Genomic DNA, 21,458 nt, shown 5'->3' on the forward strand with positions numbered 1-21,458 from the left:
GTTCAGATGGCCCAAACCCCAGTTCTGGTGTAAACAGCCTGGACAACATCCAGCATCAGAACCACAGTATAACACTCGTAACACAAATTTTTAAAACTTACTTCTTACTCTGATTCTTCCAGGAAGATCAGGAACCCTCTGTTACCATGCCAGGGCAGCAGTCTGCATGCACATGACACTTTGCTGCCCTAAGTGGACACTGGTGTCACCAGTTGCTTGCTCTGAGATCAGAACAAGTCACCCAGCCATATGGACACTTTGTTCTGAGCACTGGACACCTTGTTCTGGCCTCAGAGGTGAGTGGACCATAGTAGTGGCAGACATGTCAGTGGGCTCAGTGGGACATGTGTGCAAATAGGCACCCCAGAGTGGGAATGGAGGGCCAGGTAATGTAGGGGGATTGGTATAGAAATGTAAATGCTATTGCTATTGCTATTGGCCAGTGCAGACAAGGCCTGAGGCAGGAACTGCCACAACCAGCATTCTGTCTGTCCACAAACAGATTTTTAATATGAATGAAGAACTCTAAGAATTGTATTGTATGATCCTATGATTCTATGACAAACCTCCGGGCAGAGAAAAGCTGTTGGGCTGAAGGAGCTGAAGTTTGCTGGACAATAGAAACCAGCCGCACATGGTCCAGTAGGCGAACTCAAGCCCACACCAGCACAAAAGAATCCTGGATAACAGGGAACACAGCAGTTTGGAGAGGAACCTCCTGTGAAATAGGGAGGAAAAACCCTCTGGCAGATGTAATAGAGATTTGGATATGAATACCCAGCAAGCAATACACTCTCCTTGCAACTGAAACTTTCACTAGCTTGGTTAGATTAATGAACTTGTCTAGCCGTAGTTAGATTAATTAACCTGTCCAGTTTTTAGTTAGTGAATCTAATATTGCTTAGTTTTGACACATGAGATCTGTGAGTAGGGTGTCACAGTTCTTTAAAAAATGTGCTTACATTACAGCAGCTGTAGAAGAGTCAGGCAAGGGTAGGGGAGTAGAATTGCCATCATTCCATGTCATACAGAGGTTTTAAAAACCATTCCCTCCATGCATTCTTCCTGCCAAAGCTACATTTGTTGCCCAGAAGGACAACATCTTTGCTAGTTGGTATTTATACAAGGCTGTCATGGGAAAGTATCAAACTACAGGTGGACCATTTTAGCCAGGATAAAGAAGAGGAAAGGTAACCCCTGCTCTTCTCCACTGAAGAAGAAGCAGAATTTGGCACAATGCTTTACAGGTAACAAATTGGGTTTCTTGTATCTGGAGAAAAGAAAGCATGCCAATGATGAGGATCTAAAATGGATTGAGATGGCGAACCCAAGCTATACTCACCTGTAGCATTATTCAGAGTGCCCACTGGGCAGGCAACAGGAAACTGAGTGCCTTCTGGACAATAGTGCCCCTGTGGGCAAGGTCCATTGAGAGGAAACTCGGGAGTGCTTTGTGGAACAGTATCAGAGGCTCCTCCAGCACAGTAATACCCAGTAGAGCACAAACCTGCAACATAGGAGACCAGAGGACTGTCAAAGCTGCGCTCACATTAAGTCCAAGACGTATTAAAGTGTAAGCATCTCCAAAATATAATTTGGAAGTATAGTAAGGGTGGGCATCCCACAAAGGTGGCTGCACCTGAGTGAAAATTGGCCACTATCCAGCTGAACATGAAAGAAAAAGCAACTTCTGCATTCTGATGGTTTTCATTGAGTTTGGGGAGGTTAGGCTCTATGTTACTTCAGGGCTGACAATTGTCTGTGTTAAGGATGACTTTTGACCATCTTTTCAGAACTGTGAATTTTTAGTAGAACTGGGTGGGGACATGCCCACTGGAGATTATGGGGTGATAAAATGCCCTTGGGGCCACATGCAAGGTGCACGTTCTTCACTTTGGCCTTATAGGGAATCCCTCAGAAAGCAGCATCTTAATCCTGTACAGATCAAATATGCACTTAGTTAGCACAGTTTCCAAACTTTGAACCTCCAGATGTTTTGGACATCAGCTCCCAGAACCCCTGACTGTTGGCCAAGCTGGGAGTTGAAGTTCTGGGAGTTGGAGTTCAAAACATCTGGAGGACAAATGTTTGGGAATCACTGAGTACCTCTCCTTCCTCTAGTTAAAATGACCTGCTGGTGTCCTTGTCTGAGACAAAAGCAGTCAGACTACACAGGGAGGAGAGACAGGTTTTACCCAGAGCTTGTAACAGTTATCATTTTTAACAGATTCCACTAGCTGGCATGATCGGTATAATCCTGGGAATTGTAGTACAAAAAGTAACCTTTTCTAAGCCTGATTTTAATAATTCATCCAGTAACAACCAGGTCTTTAAAATACTGCCTTACAATTAGATATCAATTCAAAATATAACATATTATTGTGATTTTTAAAAATGTGAATGGATGTAGAAACCATAAGGGACAGAGTTTTGACTGAACACATGAAAAACTGGAGAAGAAGCAGACAAATGCATTAATTGCTGACATGTAACAGCTCCTTACCATCAGGTTCCCAGTTTGCATTGCCACTGCAGTACCTCCCAACTGGGCATGACTTGCAAGCATTGAAGGACAGTGCCCCTTCTAGAGTGTTCAGTGTACCAGCTGGGCATGGAAAGGGGACAGCAGTCTGGAGTGGACAATAGTAACCTGACAAAGGGGACAGTGACATATTAGGAGGCTCTGCCCACATATAAAAACACCAATCCAACAAAACCTCAAGGACCTTGATAGAAAAGGCAGGGAAATTATTTATCTGGAGTTGTAATATGCACCACTACCACCCCCACTCCCCACCACCATTGATCAGCATTGCAGGATTCTGTGAATTATATCTCAGAACAGTAATTTTTCTGACTATTGAGAAGAAAAGAAAATGAACAATCTCTGGGTGCCTTACCTCGAGGGCAGCTGAGTGGCTCTGCAGTGCCAGCATCCTTGCAGGCTGTACCTGCTGGGCAAGGGAGGCAGGTGCTTGCCCCAACCATTGGGCTAAACATGCCAGGGTCACAAGGAATCTCCAGGCCAGTGCCCTCAGGACAGCGGAAGCCTCTGGGGCATCTATACCCATGGAGCCCATCACTCGGGCAGGGAGCAGAGTTACCTTCCAGGCAAACATATCTGTAAATATTACAAAGGACTATCTAAGGTTTTGTTCATATTGTGAGCAGAACTTGGAGGAACTAGTTTGTTTGCCCTGTGCTGAGAAAAGAATGAAACACAGCTGAAAATATGAGACAGAAATTTCACAACTACTCTAAGCAAAGTGTCTCTATGTCATAGAGGGATGTCAATGTACAGTGACATTGAAATGGTAATCTAAGGCTCCTGGGCACTAGGGTTAAGGGTCACTTCTGTCCATCCTGGGCTGGTCATTTTGATGGCAAGAATGTCCCTTTGCCTTACCCATTATTATGTGGCAGGGTGCTTGCAGTAGATTACAAGATTCTGTTCAAAAGTATGTGGTTGATTTTTGCAACACGAAAATGAGACTTTACATGATAAGCCTGAGGGCAGGGAACAGTCAAATTAACAATTTATAAGTCACTACGACAACAATTTTGAAGAGCAGGGTATAAATACAATAAATACAATAAATAAATAAGATTCCTCATGCATCTGAGGAAGTAGACAGAAGTTGGTAGCATGAAAGCTCATGCTACCAACTTCTTTCTTTCACTTAGTCTCAAAGGTGCTACAAGATCCCTTTGCATGAAAGCAGAAAATGATTCATTGCTTCAACTTCCCTAAACCAAGTATTTGTATGACACAGACAGATACGGCATCCAGATACAGATGCATTCCTCCTCACCTCTGCAACTTCCAAATCCTATGGGATGCTATTACAGTTGTTGAACAGTCAGGTGTGGGGGAGTGGGACATGACCAAGCAGTAGACATAGTCTCCTGCTCCAAATGCCATCCATAATTACTTAAAGAGTATTGTGTATTCAGAGGTTACCACTAGGGAGCATTAGTGTGTCAAGGTTTGGTATAAGTAAATCTAGGAAAGCAGTCCTTGCTGTTGCATCTCACCCTTCATTACAAGGTGCCATTTGAGAGACATCAGATATTCCTGATTGGCTGCAATAGAGTCCTGCTGGGCAAGGGTGGCACTCTTGCTCTGCCTTTAAGCCCAGAGATGCGGAGAAGGAGCCAGGTGGGCAAGGCATGGGGTATCCAGTCCCGTTTGGGCAGAAATGGCCAGAAGGACAGATGTCATTCCCAGTCAAGAGGAAGCTGGCAGAATCCACCTAAACAAGACAAAAAGGAAAATAAAATCCTTGAGGAAAAAGATTACAGTGTATTTAAAAAACAAAACACAGGTACAGTGAAAGATGTGCTACTGTGAAAGTTATACATCTAGTTTTCTGGTTCCGAATTCATTCAGTCAGTATTTCTTAGGACTGCTCCTGCAAATGAGTGGCAATTTGTAACTGCATATCAGGAAATCCTGTTACTTTTTAAGCTTCTTCTCCAGAGCTTTGGAAAGTTACCTTTTTTCACTAGAATTCACAAAATTTTCCATGACCAATAACTGGGAGATTGTGGGAGTTTTGGTTCAACTTTTCAAAGTTGTGTTCTTCCCTAGCATGATTAATGCCAGCTATCACCAGAGAGGAATGTAACTAAGTTAGAAAACAAACTCTTGTGAGTCAGAGATTGCACAAAATGGATTGTGGTGCACACACTTTATAGCCAAACTGTGTCAGGGGAGATCGATTCTTAAATTTCTCACTACCTTCCATACCTTTTAGTGCATGAATAATGGGCTGATTTTCACCTTTGAGAAAATATGACTGAAATAGTAGTGCTGAGTGCCTTTTTTGCACCATGACACTTTTACCATGCGAGAACTGCTTGGATAGGACAGTGGTAAGGACCTGCTTCAACCTGCTTCTTGCCATTCCTACTCACCCTGTGTCTAATGGGAGTTGGGTTGACTGCTCCCTTGGTGCAGTAGTAGCCTTGATGGCAAAGACCACTGGGCTGGGAGAGTCCAAGGGATAAGCAGTACATGCCTGAAATGAGGAGGAAAAGAAGCAGTGAAAGGGAGTGGGCAGCATTTCTAGAGATGAACTGATGCCCCATTCTTTCTTAGCTTCTCTCATCTTTCTTGGATTGACTGGATATTCCTTGCCCTGGGTCTTCACTCACCTGCTGGGCAAGGTTCACAGTCAGATTCCATAGCAGCACCAGCTTTTGGCCTATATGTACCCTTGGGACATGGGTGCTCTGTGCCCGATTTAGTGCCAGGAGGGCAAAAATGCCCAGGAAAGCATGGCTTGGGAATCTGAACCATAGAACCTACAAAACAAAGAATAGTTTGAAACCTTCTTAGTAACATTTGTTTTCAGCAGACAGGAGCAAGGAATGAGGGGGTGGGGAACAAGAGTTTATTCAGAACAAGTAAATGTATCTAATAATAATAATAATTAATAATTTGTTTTATTTATATACCGCTATTCCAAAGATCATAGCGGTGAACAGCAAGTAAGCTAATTAGCAAGTAAGCTAATTTGCCCCCAACAGTCTGGGTACTCATTTTAGCGACCTCGGAAGGATGCAAGCCTCAGTCGAGCTTGGGCCCTTTTGCTGGTCTTGAACTCGCAACCTTGTGGTTTTGAGTGAATGGCTGCAGTACAGGCAGTACAGGCATTTAACCACTGCGCCACCAAATTTCCAGCACTGTGTTTAGAGAATCTCTCTTTGATTATTCATATAAGAGACAGGTCCTGTGCAAAGGTGCTAATTCTGTCTCAAGAAGATACACGGTAGCTGCCTTCCTTAATTTTCTCATGCAAACTTGGTTCTTCGGTGGACTGAGCCATTACTGCTTTGGGAGCAGGAATCTATCTATACCCAGTGATGGCTAATGGCTTCCCTTTCAGCAAAATCTGTTTGAGGTTTCAGCCTGAACTTTTAAGCAGCTTCTCAAGGTGTTAACCTGTCTACAGTTTGAACTAAAACCCAGAGCAATCTCACCATCCCACTGACATGGGAGTCACCAACCACTATCTTCATAACATAAACAGGTACAGAATAAGGAGTCTCTATCCATAAATATTGGCAAGAACCCTATGTGCAATCTACCAGTCTTCTTACTTATGTTAGATGCTTCACAAAAGAACCCAGATGGACAGAGATCACATGAGTCTTTCCCTTCCTCAGATTGGTAGGTGCCTTTCTGGCAAGCCACTGGAGCCACAGATCCTTCAGGGCAATAAAATCCACGTGGGCAGCGGTAAGGAACAGGTGTGGCAGAGGCCTGCCCTAATGGGCAGTAGTAACCAGAGGAACATGTTCCCTCAGGAGTAGCCTTTCCAAGCCCTGAATGAACAGAAAGGAAGAACAATATTTATTTGTTACATCGATGGCATAATAATAACAACAATAGCTTTCATTTATTTATTAACAATGTTCTTCTTTTGCATATCATTTGAACCAACTCTAGAAGTGGTTTAAAACACCATGAAATGGCTAAAATTCAAACAATAACAATGCCACCGTTATTGAAACCAAATCAAAAGATTCCCAAACAGTTTGAGGCTAAAAGAGAATGAAGGTGCCTACAACACGTTGAGACAAGGCATACTGTGTCTGTGGATCCTTGTCCAAGGCAGTTGTCACCACAGAAAAAGAAGGCTCCTCTTTTCTCAAAGATATCTGGGAATAATCTCAACTGAGAATCCACCAACTATCCATCACCCCCCAAGAGGGAAAAATATATATTAATGAATGACCATTTGTTGCTGTATGCCTTCAAGTCATTTCCAACTTAGGGTGAGGATGAAACTATCATGAGCTTTCCTTGGCAAGATTTGTTCAGAGGAGTTTTGCCATTGCCTTCCCGTAAGGCTGAGAACTTGCTCAGTATCACCCAGTGAGTTTGATGACTAAGCTGGGAATTGAATCCTGGTCTCCATTCATAGTCCAACACTCAAACCACTATACCACACTGGTTCTTACCACTGCAGAAATACCCAGCTGGACAGAGTTTGCAGTCAGCAGCATCCCACTTCCCAATGTGGGGATTGATGCTTCCTGGTGGACATGGCACTGGCAACCCTGTGCCTTCGGGACAGTAGAATCCTGGAGGACATATCTTCTGGTCAGGACGTGAGGACAGTATTTCACAGTAGTAACCAGCATGACACATGCCTGCAAAAGGAAGGTATCGCAGAGACAACAGCAAGTCACTGGTGAACCTCAAAGCATCTGCTCCTAACATGAGAGATGTTGGGAGGAACCTTCTTGGAGATTATGTTCCCTCGTCCAAACCTTGCTACCTTAGACCAGATTTGCAGGGATGGAAATAGAGCAAAGTTGCGGTGATGGCAAAAGTAAGGCATTCTGTGTACTGAGTGTTCTCTATATCAGAAGTGAGATTCCTTAGCTGAGCCAAAGGGTGGACAAATCAATCTGTCGCCAGACTGTCGGCTCTGCAGGATTTGGTTATAAGTCTGTTTCATTCATTTTCCACATCAGTATGTAGCTGTTACTTGTTTAAGTGCACAAAATTTGCACTTATTTTTTATACAGCTCACTTAAAATTCACATTTTTGCATGGGACTCTGCTTTGCATGTACATTTTTGTACTCAATTTTTCCCACGTGCATATTTTTGTATTGATTTTTTTAGCCAAAAAAAATAGTTCAAAAAATTTGGAGAGATAGACAGTTTAAAGGATAATGTCTTCTAGTCTGTGAGTTACTTTGAGAAGTATGATTTAAAATATGGACCAGGGGAAACATCTCTCTCACTCCTAACCTATTGGACAACCAGAGTATTCAAGAGGAGTTTGGTTCTAGATGGAAGGCGAGGGGGAATCTTGTAAGCTTGATAGATTCCTCTTTTTCAGGATGGCAAATTAAACTTCCTTCATGTAGCATCAGGCAGAAAAGTATACTGAAATTCCTAACCTATTAAGTAAGACAGCTAAAATCCTCAGGAAAAAAACCTATGCCAATTACATAAAACAGAGGTAATTATTTTCTTGGGCAGAAGCCAGAAACAAGAGATTGTGTGATTAGTACAAGACAAAGTTAGTTTAATGCTTCCCAAGGAACACATCTCAATAGAGCTTTCTCTTGTATCAGTATCTCAATTGCTTGTGCACATCCCTATATATCAGAACAATGTGCTAGGATAGAGTACTGTGGGACTCACCTGAAACACTGGTTAGGCCTTCCCCTTGGCAGAAGCTTCCTCCAGGACAAGGCAAGCAGGCATTTTGGGACATCATTCCAAGCTGGGGTAGAAAGGTCCCAGTAGGGCATGGTGTTGGGCTACTGCTACCCAAGGGGCAGAAATGCCCTGCGGGGCAGAAGTCTCCAGTTTCATCATGAACTGGGTTGGATACCCATGCTTTCAGGGTGCAGTAATATCCAGGCAAACAAGGGCCACTAGGAACAACGAGACCTAGAAAAGGGATTTTTATTTTTAAATGTGCATTCAGGAACCTGATTTGCATGTAAATAGTCAGGCTATTCAATCTAGAAGTTTGCTCAGAACCTCTGCTGGAGAGTTTAATTTTCTTCCTGGGAACAGTGTCCATAAAGAGATGGGAAGAGGAAGCCTGGTATCTTTTTCTTTTTTAAAAAAGTAAAAGAACCACAAGATGTATTTTAAAAAAGCACAGCAAGGAACACACAGAACGTATCATTCTCCAGTATCACTCAAATTAATTACAGTATTTAACAATTCATAAGTAAATCTTGCCATAAATTACTGGCTGAAGAAGGTGGGCAATACTGCCTGCTGTTATAGGTAGAATGACTAATAAATGGGGCCCACAATACAAAAACAAATTATGTGGTCTGTCCTTATTTTCATTTTTGTTTTTCATGCATATGCACTCACTCTTTTGTAAGGCTCAGAGAAAAGTGGTCAAAGCCATTTTTTTCCAGCTAGAAAGGGACAAATTCGTTGATTTTTTTCCCAGTGACATGTTATTGATAATCTTGCCACTGAGCAGAAGCCTCATATCTGAAAACAGTTTTGAGCTGGAATTGGTTATAGATCAGGTACACTACCTGCCAGCTCTCACTCTGTTTTGGGGACTTGGGGTGCATCTAGATATAATGCAGTTAGACACCACTTTACCTGCCATGGCTCCATCGTACAGAATCATAGGATCTGTAGTATTATGAGGCACTAGCATTCTTTGACAGAGAAGGCTAAAGACGTTGTACAACTATAAATCCCAGGATTCCATAGCATGGAGTTACAACACATAAAGTTGTGCCAAACTGCATTATTTCTGTGGTGTAGATGGATCCCTAGTTGGTGGAGGATTCGCAAGGTCTCAGGCAGATATCTCTTCCAGCTCTGAAACTCACAGTTCTTTTAGAAAGGTGCCAGGAACTAATCACAGAATCTTAAAGATGCAAAACATGTGCCATATGTCACAGTTGTCCTCTGCTCTGAGATCAACACTGTATTCATCACACGTGCCACTTCTTAAATAAAATTCTATTTCAATAGCACAGACTTCCAAGCAGGCATGCTAAGGACAGAAGACTACATCTTCTCAACTTATTGTCTCCTTCATTTACCTGGATTTGCACAGAATTTGCCTCCAGGACAGGGCCAGCATTCTTTGGAGCTGCTCAGGCCTGTTTGGTTACTGAAGGTCCCATCAGGGCATGGAAACTGCTTGGCATTTTTTGTTCCCGGGAGACAGTAGTATCCAGGCAGACAGTCAGATGGCTTAATCACTCCCTTTGGAGAAGTTTCCTTGAAATCGTGTGCTTGGAAATCAGGGTCACAGAACCTATAAATAAGATTGACTGTTCATTTACTCATTCATGGAAACAAAGTGTTTTATACCGTCCGTCAGTCAGAAAGAGATCTACAACTGCTCAGATACAATAGCTTCAAATAACACAATCCCTGCTGGTTGTTTTCCAATTTACAATAAACACAAAAGAAGAAAGACTTGAGGAGGGAAGAGGAAAACAAACTCAGGCACCAGTTCCAAAAATTAAGTAGTAAATAATCACATAACGGTTAGATGGAAACAGTTCAGCAAGAGGAGCCGCTGATGGAGTGGATGGAGTGGTCCTTCAAATTTCATCCTTCTCTGCTGCTATATGTTGAAATGGCTACAGCTTAATGATAGCTTAGGGAGCAAGCTAATGAAATCTACTACTGAGTAAATAAATAATATTGAAGAGGAAATGACTTAGGGTAGCTAGGCTGAGCTGGAAGAGGAAGGCCTAACACTGTCATAAACCTAGAAGTGTCCAGTTCAAATTTTATGGCAGCCAAGAATTCAGAATTCAAGAATTAAAGTGCCACAGACATGGCCAGAAGGAGAAGGGACCCATCTTTATTGCTATCCCTCCAAAGAACAACACACCAACAACACCTTGAGAAAATGCAAGCCTGTGACTAACATCATCATTTTATCATTCCACACACACACACTGTTGGGGGGATTTTGGATGTCATTGCACTTGGCTATATGGCCAACACTGCTATGTTCCCAAGAATCCATTAAGTGCCTCAGACCAGACATGTCTGCAATACAATTGTAATAATACAGCTTTACCTTGTGTGATTGCTATATGGGATAATGCAAAGTGCCTTGAATAGTTGAAATGCACTATACACATGTTGTAAAAACACAACAAAAATAGATTGCAGTCCTTCCTTGTTTTCAAAGATGCAAATTGGGTTATATTTAGATGCCAAAGATACATAATGAAAACATTTCAACTGGTAAAATAACTCCTTTGCTCATTCCTCCAGAAATATCTTAACAAAAAGACGTTAAATGTCCTAGTAACAGAGATCCAAAATGGAAAGAAACAACAACAGAGAATGGCTTGATACTTCTACTGTTTGCATTTGATGCTCAGCATGAAAAGAATTTACTTTTGCTTTTGCATTTGAACTGAGAGCAGCCAATGACAGTTGCTGTGCAGATTGCAAAGGGAAACCCTGAAGCTAAGCAAAGAAAGGCAAGGATCATGTCCAATGTGTTAACTTACTTTCCTGCTGGGCATTCTTTGCATAGACTTTGGCTACTTTCATCCTGATATTTCCCAGGAGGGCATGGTTTGGGCTCTGAGCTGCCCATGGGACAATAGTGACCAAGGGGGCAGAGGTGATCTGTTACAAAAACAAAAAAGGTGTTATGTGTTATAACTGCACATGCCTTTAACTAGCACCATGTGCAGTTGATACAAGGATGCATCATAATTCAGAATATAGACTTGCTTAAAGAAATTAAAAATGATACTCATTAAGAAGAGATATAAAGATTGCTCTAAGAATTTGTCATCCTTAACAAGGAAATGTCTCTCAGCACATCACATGAGTCCCAGTTCTGGGGAAAGAGGGGGCTACTACTACTAATAATAATAATAATAATAATAATAATAATAATAATAATAATTGTTTCTTGTTTTTGTATTTTTCTTACCTGGAACTTGGTCAGACACAGACCCCTCTGGACAGAATGATCCTTCCATACACAAACCCTCTGGTGATGTTTGGCCTTGACGGGAACAGAACCAACCAAGCACACAGAACTGGCAGTCTTTCAGCGACTGACCACCACGATGGGCTAAAAAGGATCCTACGAAAAGAAACATACAGAGATGTGTATGCATGTAACAGGATGGTTATTTCTAGCATTCATGGGCCCTCTAATGCAACTCAATGGTGAGTTGCTTGCTCTGCGGTCAGAACAAGGCACCCAGCATTTGCCACATGGTTGAGAACTTTGTTATGACCTCAACATAAGAGACTTGCCACGGTAGTAGCTACACTGGTTGGCACAGCAGTTCGGGTGTGCCATTGCACACTCACCATTGCAACGGAAGGATCTCAAAGTTGTCACACAGTGAACAGGACTATAAACCTGACTCAAAATGGACTACTTGATCTCAAATTCCCAAATTCACAGACATTTCAAAGTATAAATCCATTTCATCCTGATTCTTCATCAGAGAGGGATAATGGTTTTTATTTTGTATTATTGTATTTTATTGTGTTGTAAGCCACCTCAATCCTGTGAGAGAGGCAGGATAAAATTATTATTATTATTATTATTATTATTATTATTATTATTTTAACATTTTAAAATGCAATTTACCATAAAGTTTTTTTAAAAAATTCTTGGGGGTGTAACGATTCCCCCCCACCTCACAATTGTTTCCTTCTTTGTGACCCAACACCCCTGTGCATTTTAAAAGGTCAGTACCGTGGATGGATGTTAAAACACAGGCCAAGTGGATAGTTAAATAAGAATAAAAGTTTATTTTAACACAGAATAGGCAAAGGTAACTTTGACATGAAGTTGTTACTATGTCTTCTTTTGTTGCATATATACAAGTCTGGTTTTAACTCTCTAATACTAACTTAGCCACACAGGCTATATATATCACTCAAGAAATTATGTAGCCCAAACCCCTCTTTCTGAGTCTGGCTACACGGAGTCTCTCCTCCCTAGACTCTCCATAACTAATACTGTCCCTCTCTGGACCTAACAGACCCTTCCTTGGTCTATTATCAAAATACTGTTCCCTCAGTCTCTAATCCTAAGTATCTTCCCTACTGAATTCCAGTTTGATCCTTCAGGATTCCAAACCCTAACTGACTCAACCCAGCTGCCAAACAGAATCTTCAAACTCCTCAGCCAGCACCTGATTGGCTTAGGGTCTCTGGCTTCTGATTGGCTGGTTTGTAAGTCAGTTCATCACAGGGGGTTCTTCCAAACCAGAACCTGAAAAAGTTACTTTTTTGGATAACAATTCCCAGATTCACCCTGCCATCCTTTTCCCCAAAAAATCCCCCCAAGCTATTTTCCACATTTGTTGCACCTTGATAGTTCTGTTTTTGCATCACTTTTGGCTACATACAGCTTTTCTATCATAGAACTGATTTCATTGTCAGAGGATAAGATGATGGCAATGGTGATGATAATGATTAAAATAATACAGACTGGACCTGAGACTTTCCGAATATATTCCATCTGTGTGTTGATTTTGGCATCTGCAAAGTACTGTGGTGTTTTGGCAGAAGGCATCTAAACCTGAATGTACCTGCTGGGCATGGAAATGGAGAGGAGCTTCCTTGGGGACAGAAATGGCCTCGAGGACAAATATCTCCCAGTGTACCATCTGTTGGGTTGGGTACGGTGGTGCCCCCAGTGCAGTAGAAGCCAGCATCACAAGGACCTGATGGAGCAGCCAGTTCTGAAGCTGCACAGTAAAAACCTAGAAGGAGAGGAGTGAAAAGTATCTCCAGAACCAAAGCCTTCTTGGGTCTTCTTGACACTAGCTGGATTTTCCTGCACCATCAATGTGACCCACTATAGCTATAGTATCACTGGGATGATTCTAACATATTGATAAAAAGAGACAAAATGTAATGGAGCTCGATTTGGCCCCTAAAACTTTTCCATCTTGTAATGTCTGAAACAAGTTATGAGAATTTCTACCAGGGGTGGGAATCATCATGAAGCCCCTCCAGATGTTGTTGACTTACAAGCCCTGACTAACATAGCCATCAATGAGAAATGCTAAGAACTGTCATTCAGCAACAACCAGAGGGCCACCGGAATCCTGCCCTTGACTCAGATACATTCAGAGGTATATAATTATTTTGCAAATAAGACTTTTGGAGAAGTTTTGTATTTCAGGGCCTGGGTTAAGTGTGTCCAAGCAGAAGAAAGAGAGAAAGGTGTAGCTGAAGACCTCATAGAAAGAGAGGGGGAAGCAAGTTCTCCTCTGAATTTTTTATGGACATTAGAATCTTTTATGGATATCAGAAATCAAGTCAATTTAGGAGACAACTACTTATGGCTTTCTGATCAAGATAAAGGAATATGGAACACTGAGATGAAACACTGTTTTATGAGTTAACGAGAAATACATTTACCTGGAGTGCAAGGGACAGGAACTGAAGAACCCTCTGGACAAAATGACCCAGCTTGACACATTTGAATTAAACCAGAGGTTTGTCCAGCAGACCCTGCCAACAGAATGAAAAAACCTGTGTATAAAAAAGTCAAGAGCTATGACTTTTTATGTTACAGAAAGTAAATTTATGCACACAACCAATCCAAATTCTGCACCAAGAATCATATGGGCTGTGTAATTTATACAAATGTTGACATTTTTCCCAATCTGGATTGATTAATCTGTTTATTTACTTGTAATCATTTTTGCATAATGTATCTTTCATTGTTATCTGGCTTTGCTAGTTATGGAAGTCCAGAGCAAGTAAAGGCTCTCATGGCCTAGAAACCTAATCCAGGGACATCTGAGATTTCTGCAAGCACTGATCACACAAACACACACACAAACACACAAACTCAAGAGCACATATTAACTAAGACTTTTAAAAGCCTGTGGGAATAGCTGTCTCTGTAAGCTTGCCTCTCCAAACAGTGCCACATACACTGTGGCCCTAAATGTTAACATGTTAACATTTTCAGAGGGGAAAAAAATGGTGTCCCCCTTCTATCCATATTTGACTTAGCACAGTCATGCCAACCTGGTATCCTTGAGGTGTGTTGGAATAAATTTACCAGTACCATCTTTCCCAACCAGCACTGAGTTGTTTACTGGGAAAACCGGCTTGCCCGACGCTGATCCAGGTGGGCAGTACCATCCAGGATTGCAGGTGCCATCTGGGCTGATCAAGCCTGGCTTGGAGCAAAACATCCCTGGCGGGCATGGCTGGCATTCAGAGACCGTCTTAATGTTCAAAACCTCACTGTAGGTTCCCCGAGGGCAAGGGAACTGTGTTGCAAACTTAGTGTTTCTTGGGCAATAATGTCCTAGAGTGGGAAAGAGACTGGTGTTCACAAAGAATATAGAAACAAAATACACTGGACCAAAAGTATATAATCATTTTTTAAAGGTGGATGTTAAGGTGTTAGGTAGAAACACTGTTAATGCCTCAGACAGGTTCCTACTGAAGGGTATATGTACAGCAGGGACCCTGTAGAAGCTGACTTATTTTCTCCATATAAATCAGTGGTGTAATTAGGTATTTTTAAAATATAGATTGAATGGTGTTATGGAGGAGGAGACTCTTTAGATCAAGGATGGGCAATATCAGGAGGACAATTTTTAGAGCTTTGAGTGATTTCAATTAAAGATAATAGAAGCTGAAAGGATAATTCTACAGTCTGAACTCACCAGCCGGACAGTTTGTGTAGTTAGCTGAACCAACATCACAATAAACACCTTCGGGGCATTCCAGGCATTGGGCCATCCCCCAGAAAGGGTTATAACTCCCTGCTGTGCACAACTGTGGCCTGCCAGTCCCCAGTGGACAGAAATAGCCAGGTGGGCACTGACCCCCTTTGCTTGTCATCTGCAAGTGTAAGTGCAAGCCATCAGCGTAGAAGCCATGGGAATGCAAGTGGACAGAAACATTTTAAAGAGATCTTCTATGACACAAAGGCATAATGTGCTGAGTTTGGAAACCTGGGCTGCAATTTAAGGAACAGCACTAGAAATTCTCCAGTGAGTAGCCTTGTTGGATCAAATGTTATCTTTCCATAAAAGGTACACATTTTCAGATCATACACTTCTGTGCAATAAGTAATTGTATTTTTTTTAAAAAAAATTCTTCTGTTTAATAAAATCTTGTTCATCCACAAAAAATCATAAAATCATATGCTTCACGAGTATCTACAGTAGTGCTGGAGCTAGGGATATTACTGTTATGGGTGACATAAATTCAGACACATTTGTGTCTGTGGTGGCAGTGATAGAACAAGCTGGAATAATATATTTAGTGGTCTGCATCATGCAATGGCTTGAATGTTGAGACACTGGGAGAACAGGGTTTGAATCCTTGCTCAGCCATGGACCCAACTCCCCCTGAGTGCCCTTGGGCAAGCCATACTCTCTCAACCTTAGAAGAAGGTAGAAGCAAATGTATCTCAAGAAATCTTGCCAAGAAAACTCTATGATAAGATCATCATATAATGGAGCTGACTTGAAGGCACATGACAATAATAGTGGAATTTTAGAAGATAAGTCCACATAAGAGACCTCAGAAGTGGGGGAAGCAGTGGAACAAGGTGCATTAAGACAAGACCCTCTGAAGGAAACTAGGAGACAACAAAAAAATACTGGAATAGATAGAGGGAATGCCAGTGTTAAATGCTAGTTCTCCCTTTCTCTTTCCTTCCCCAACATTACAACAATAATAGGAACCTTGCCAGAGCTTACTAGTACAGGTCTTGGAGAAACACTGCCTCCACTGCAGTAGAACCCAGAATCACAGAGACCAGAAGGAGACGAAAGTCCTGTTCCATCACAATAATATCCTGCAAAGGAACAAAAATACAGGACAGCTTCTCAAGATACATGGCTAACAGACATTAACAGGTAAAGCCAAATGAATTAGTACATCGTATTTATATCTAGGGAAAAAATGTGAACCTACATTACCTAATAAAGTTCTAGTAAAGAACTTAAGCATTAGCCAACCATCTCTGGATTAAAGACAGACTGCCTTGTAACCAGTTTAAACATGCACTATCTTGGGAAATGCCTGCAGGATCATTCACCTTGTATATCCACCTTCAACAGTCTGGCACTCATTAGATGTGTCTGACTATCATTCCAATCATCTCCAACCAACATGACTATCAGATGATAGGAATTGCAGTTCCAAATTTGTGGAGAATGCTGGGTTAGAAGAGGCTGCTGTATCAGGCATGTTAAGATCTTAGTTGTTCACCACCTTCACCATACCTGCAGGACAAAGGAGGCAGTCTTCAATCTTGGTATTTCCTGTAGAGTTACTGTAGAAACCACGGGGACAAGGCTGGGGCATAGCAGACCCTTGTGAGCAATAATGGCCTTTGGGGCATACATTTCCAACTGGTTCATCTGTAGGCGTTGGGGTGGATGCTCCTGTTGTGCAATAGTATCCAGCTGAACAAGGGCCTGTGACATGAGGCTGACCTGGCAGGGCACAGTAATAGCCTGGGAGATGCATTGGAATCCATTGTTGGCATTGTTCCATCAATGATGTTGCATTGAAATGGTAAAAACAATACAAAACAGAAAAGAATAAACATTTCATAAGGAAATATTTTCAAACAAACAAACAATATTGGGGAACAACAAGACAGGAATTACTGGGGACTGGAAAAATGTCTTTGGGAGATGCACGTGGCTTCCATGTCTTGTTATTCCTTCTGTTATGTTAAACAAACAAATACAGTACTCCTAGGCAGAAAATAGAAATTGTTAGGAGAACCTGTGAGTTCTGAAGTTTTCAATCATTTCAGAACAGGGATGGGTTAGCGCACCATGGAGACCCACTACCAATGCACTTAAAGGGATCTTTCATCACTTCCAGTCACCAGTTTTGACTGGATGGGATTGGAAACAGTTTGGAGGAGGACAGGGGTAGCAAAACTTGAAAGCAGTTTTCTTCCATTTGTCTGCCTTTCCAGGTGAAAAATCACTCAGTAACTGGGCCAATGGGGTGAAAAATCTGGGAGGCTTCTGGGACTGTCAGGTAGCTTTGAGAAGCTAAAAACTGAAGTCTGGGCAAGTTTCCTAAACCCTTGTTTTGGAATTACATGATGTTCCTGCCTTTCTCTGGGTAGTACAACCGCCACCACCTTCCCATATGAACTCTTCCTTGCACCAGCCCAGAAAATAATTAAATGTGCCTTCTTGTCAGAATAAACATTCAATCATCTGAGTTGCAATACCCACCAGGCTCACAAGAAAAACAGAGGGACACATCACTGCTTCCTGAGTTTGCATTGTAAGTCCCTCTTGGGCATGGAAACTGAGTTTCTGACACAGTCCCAGGAGGGCAATAGTGTCCTTCTGGACATTTGCTCCCAGCCAAAGATGAGGAATTCTTGGGACAGAAGTACCTACATCCCAGAAAAAGAAAGAGTAAGAAGAGGAACCCATCCAAGTTCTATGAGCAGCGCTCCAGGTTTAGCACACCAGAGGCCTGATGAGATAGAGGGAGATTTCTTTTATTTAATAAGAGTACTTCTGTATTGTTTCATAAATTACATTCTTCTCAATGGTTAACAATAATATTTAAAAACATTAAGTAATACATATAACAACCAGGCTTCACTTCAGTGCATGTGGGCCCATCTGCTGCACATTATGAGCATTCTAATGCCATTATAAAAGTTATAAGCAGTGAACTTAATTTTATCCTCTTCCCAATTCCTTTTTCCTTGTGTGTTGTGTCTTAAATTTATATTATAAACTTGAGGGCAGAGGCTGTCCTGTGACATACAGTATCATATAAGCTTTTTTGGCTCAAGAGGAGGCTATTAATGCTATTGATAAATAAATAGTGCAAAGAAAAATCAAAACAGTATAAACGTATAACTAGTTCTAGGTGTGGTACAGACAGTGCTAATGCGCCGTGCTGGTGCCATACTAGGATTAAGGTGCCATGCAGCAACTGCACGGTCCCTAACCCTAGTACGGCACAGAGCCATAAAAATTGCGGCAACCTGTATACATAGGTACCGCCATTGTTATGTAAGCGCCGTGTGGCGTCCACACGTTGCTGCATGGCACTTATGTAACCAGTGTCCCAATGGCACACTTGTTACGTTGCCCCTGCGGCTTTAAAAGAACCTGCTTTTTGTGGGTTCTTTTTCCTCTGCAGGGAAGCCACACAGTTTGGTGGCTGCGGCTTCCCTGCGGAGGAAAAAATGCTGCCGCCAGCCCGGACAACATGGACGGTATGTACAGGGCCATATTTCAGAGGAAGGAACTAGCAAAACCACCTCTTGAGTATTCCTTGCCTATGAAAATCCTATGAAATTCATGTGGCCACCATAAGTGATGAGGCACCTTGTAAGCAGGCACATACATACAAACACACAAGAGAGACTTTTCTGTATCTTTTCACTGGCTGCTGTTCAACTCCCCCCCCCCCCCAACTTTCCCTTCTCTTATACTATGTTTTAATAAAGAGCATTCTTTTCCTTACCCAGAAGGGCAGGTGAGGCAGCTGGCTTGCCTTGGCAAAGGATTGTATTGCCCAGGTGGGCATGCCAGTGGAACAGCTGTGCCTTGGGGACAAAAATAACCTGTAAGGAAAGCAACACATTACAATCAGCATAGCAGGGCCCTGCTGAGATCCGGACAAGAAAGCACCACTATAGCAAAAGTAAAATCCTCTCTCAAAACCATTGACAGAGGTCACTGAACTCCTTGAGACTTTTGTAAGTTTAAAAAAGGTTTCCAAAAGGTGTGTGATGGGTGTGTTTCTCAGTTCTGAAAAATCAGAAGGCTTTTTCATGGAAAGCATGTGCTGAATTATGGTTTAGTTATGAATTAGACGCAAGGCTATGAAAGTCCATGCTACCAGTGTCTTTCAGATAATAATAATAATAATAATAATAATAATAATAATAATAGTAATAATAATAATAATAATAATTTATTTATATCCCCCCTCTTCCGTTTGGGGATCGAGGCGGGTAACAACAGAGTTTATATGATACACAATATAAGAACAATAAAACCCACAAAGTCTCAAAGTGTGCTACAAATGACCTTTGCATATTGATTTTCCAGACTAACATGGCTATCTCTTTGGACTGTGCATAAAAGAAAGGTTTTCAGCAGTTGCTATTATTCATAGAAAACAGAGGTGAGGTTTTTCCCCCCCACTGGTTTATACCCAGCACCATCTTCAAGAAAGAAAGGGTTCTCAAGCCCTAAGAAACTGCCTGTTATGACTTCTCTGGAATTTTCTTTTGAGTAGGATAAGAGCTACCTGTAGGACATGGGCCTCCACTATGGTCCGGAATTGGTGGATCAGGAACCATGGAGCCCAGGGTGCAGTAGAAGCCTTCTTCACAAGGTCCCCTCACAGTTGTCAAGCCAGGAGTGTCACAGTAGTGACCGGGGAGGCAATGGGAACACTCATCCTATGAAAGATTAATCAGGCCAGTGATTCTTTATTTAAAAAAATAACATTGTTTGCCCATTTATATTCTCTTGGAAACTCAGTTGGTTGAAGTTTTGATTGTTTGGAGACTGTGGTGGTGATGGTGGTGGTGGTTGCAATAACCATCATGGGGGTTGTTCTCACTGGCGTATACTCCGGTTTACAAATCAAATCCAAGGTATAGTGTTCCTACTTGAACCCGAATTAACTCTAGAACAGTTCTAGATTAACCCTATATCGTTTCCACTTAGATTCGAATCTGATTCGGTGTATTTTTTAATCCGCGTTAGAGGTTTATACACCGGATTAAAAAAATAGAAGGGTCAACCCTAGTGTCATCATCATTATCATCATCATGACCATCACAATGCTCTGCCTTTCCTCCAGTGAGCGCAAGGTGGCTATATGCTTCTCCTTCCCACTTTACCCTCACAAAAGCCCATTGTAACAGCACCCTCACTGAATCGTCTTGTGGCAATAATGCTTGGGGTTGTTGTGAAGGTAACTAAAGATAGTTACCCTCACAACAATCCTGTGCATTATTGCCTCAAGATGATCCAGTGAGGGTGCAACTACAATGATGCAGTTTGACATCATTTTCACTGCCATGGCTTCAGTCTACAGAATCCTAGGATTTGTAGCTTTGTGAGGCACCAGTATGCTTTGGCAAAGAAGGTTAAATACCTTGTACAACTACAAATCCCAGTATCACATAGGATGGAGCCACAGCACTTAAAGTGGTATCAAATTGCATTATTTCTACAATGCAGATGCATCCTCAGTTTCATGACTCCTTCAGGAGATTAAACTGGATTTTCCTCATCTCAGTCCTGAATTCTAACCACTATTCAACACTGGTTCTCTATTAGTTCTAGAAATAAATGAAATGGCTTCTGTGCACTGTCTTTATTATACATTTTGGATTAAAAAGAAACTAAGTGGAAGAATCTGTGTGACAGAACTGTGTGTGACAGAAAGGCAATACGTTTGGTATAATATTCTGGAACGTAGCTTCCGTTTAAGAATGATTAATTTTATGTGACATGCACAGTTTCAGCTGTTTGCTGAGTTTATATCCAGTATAAATTATACCCAGGAAGGGGCATAATTACCAATTCCTATACGAGAGATCTGTAACTATATTTGATATGCACAGCCTTACCTCAGAGCTAAGCTTGGTCCTAGCACCAAATGTTCCTATCGGGCACTGCTGTGGAATAGCTGTACCCCTTGGACAGTAGTGGCCAAAAGGACATGGACCAGCATCACCTATGATCAAAGTGAAGGGGTGATAGGTTATAAAAACATAAAAATATTCCCTGCCATACTGGAAGCTTCATTTTCCAGGGGATCACCCCTACTTACTCTCCCTGGTTATATTCCCAGATGTAGTTGATGTGTTAACTGTTATGCATTAACTATTATACTGACATTCTTGGATTGAAATTTCTCATCCCTATGTGGTGGTCATTCTTATCATAGCTTGTGATAAGGTAGTTAAGGGAACTGGGCTGAATCCAGGT

General features: G+C 41.8%; 1 protein-coding gene across 1 annotated transcript in view; it reads right to left on the reverse strand.

The window, feature by feature from the left end:
• The window catches only part of LOC149306992 (uncharacterized), a 117,169-nt gene that overhangs the window by 33,692 nt on the left and 62,019 nt on the right, over nucleotides 1-21,458 (reverse strand). The window contains exons 37-59 of the mRNA XM_089538237.1: nucleotides 21,098-21,204; nucleotides 19,762-19,915; nucleotides 18,970-19,069; nucleotides 17,712-17,878; nucleotides 16,734-16,967; nucleotides 16,206-16,303; nucleotides 15,162-15,339; nucleotides 14,552-14,797; nucleotides 13,894-13,986; nucleotides 13,056-13,229; nucleotides 11,432-11,587; nucleotides 10,998-11,118; nucleotides 9,558-9,775; nucleotides 8,170-8,421; nucleotides 6,970-7,161; nucleotides 6,106-6,330; nucleotides 5,158-5,307; nucleotides 4,918-5,021; nucleotides 4,036-4,253; nucleotides 2,901-3,121; nucleotides 2,504-2,650; nucleotides 1,343-1,507; nucleotides 567-718 (exon numbers count right to left, since the gene is read on the reverse strand). Of these exons, the coding sequence (XP_089394363.1) occupies nucleotides 567-718; nucleotides 1,343-1,507; nucleotides 2,504-2,650; nucleotides 2,901-3,121; nucleotides 4,036-4,253; nucleotides 4,918-5,021; nucleotides 5,158-5,307; nucleotides 6,106-6,330; nucleotides 6,970-7,161; nucleotides 8,170-8,421; nucleotides 9,558-9,775; nucleotides 10,998-11,118; nucleotides 11,432-11,587; nucleotides 13,056-13,229; nucleotides 13,894-13,986; nucleotides 14,552-14,797; nucleotides 15,162-15,339; nucleotides 16,206-16,303; nucleotides 16,734-16,967; nucleotides 17,712-17,878; nucleotides 18,970-19,069; nucleotides 19,762-19,915; nucleotides 21,098-21,204 (3,872 nt within the window). The remainder of the gene's footprint in view (nucleotides 1-566; nucleotides 719-1,342; nucleotides 1,508-2,503; nucleotides 2,651-2,900; nucleotides 3,122-4,035; nucleotides 4,254-4,917; nucleotides 5,022-5,157; nucleotides 5,308-6,105; nucleotides 6,331-6,969; nucleotides 7,162-8,169; nucleotides 8,422-9,557; nucleotides 9,776-10,997; nucleotides 11,119-11,431; nucleotides 11,588-13,055; nucleotides 13,230-13,893; nucleotides 13,987-14,551; nucleotides 14,798-15,161; nucleotides 15,340-16,205; nucleotides 16,304-16,733; nucleotides 16,968-17,711; nucleotides 17,879-18,969; nucleotides 19,070-19,761; nucleotides 19,916-21,097; nucleotides 21,205-21,458) is intronic.

This window comes from Sceloporus occidentalis, unplaced genomic scaffold, assembly GCF_023333645.1.
Source record: "Sceloporus occidentalis isolate IW3139 unplaced genomic scaffold, rSceOcc1.0.p SCAF_9, whole genome shotgun sequence".
In the NCBI taxonomy this organism is placed as follows: Eukaryota; Metazoa; Chordata; class Lepidosauria; order Squamata; family Phrynosomatidae; genus Sceloporus; species Sceloporus occidentalis.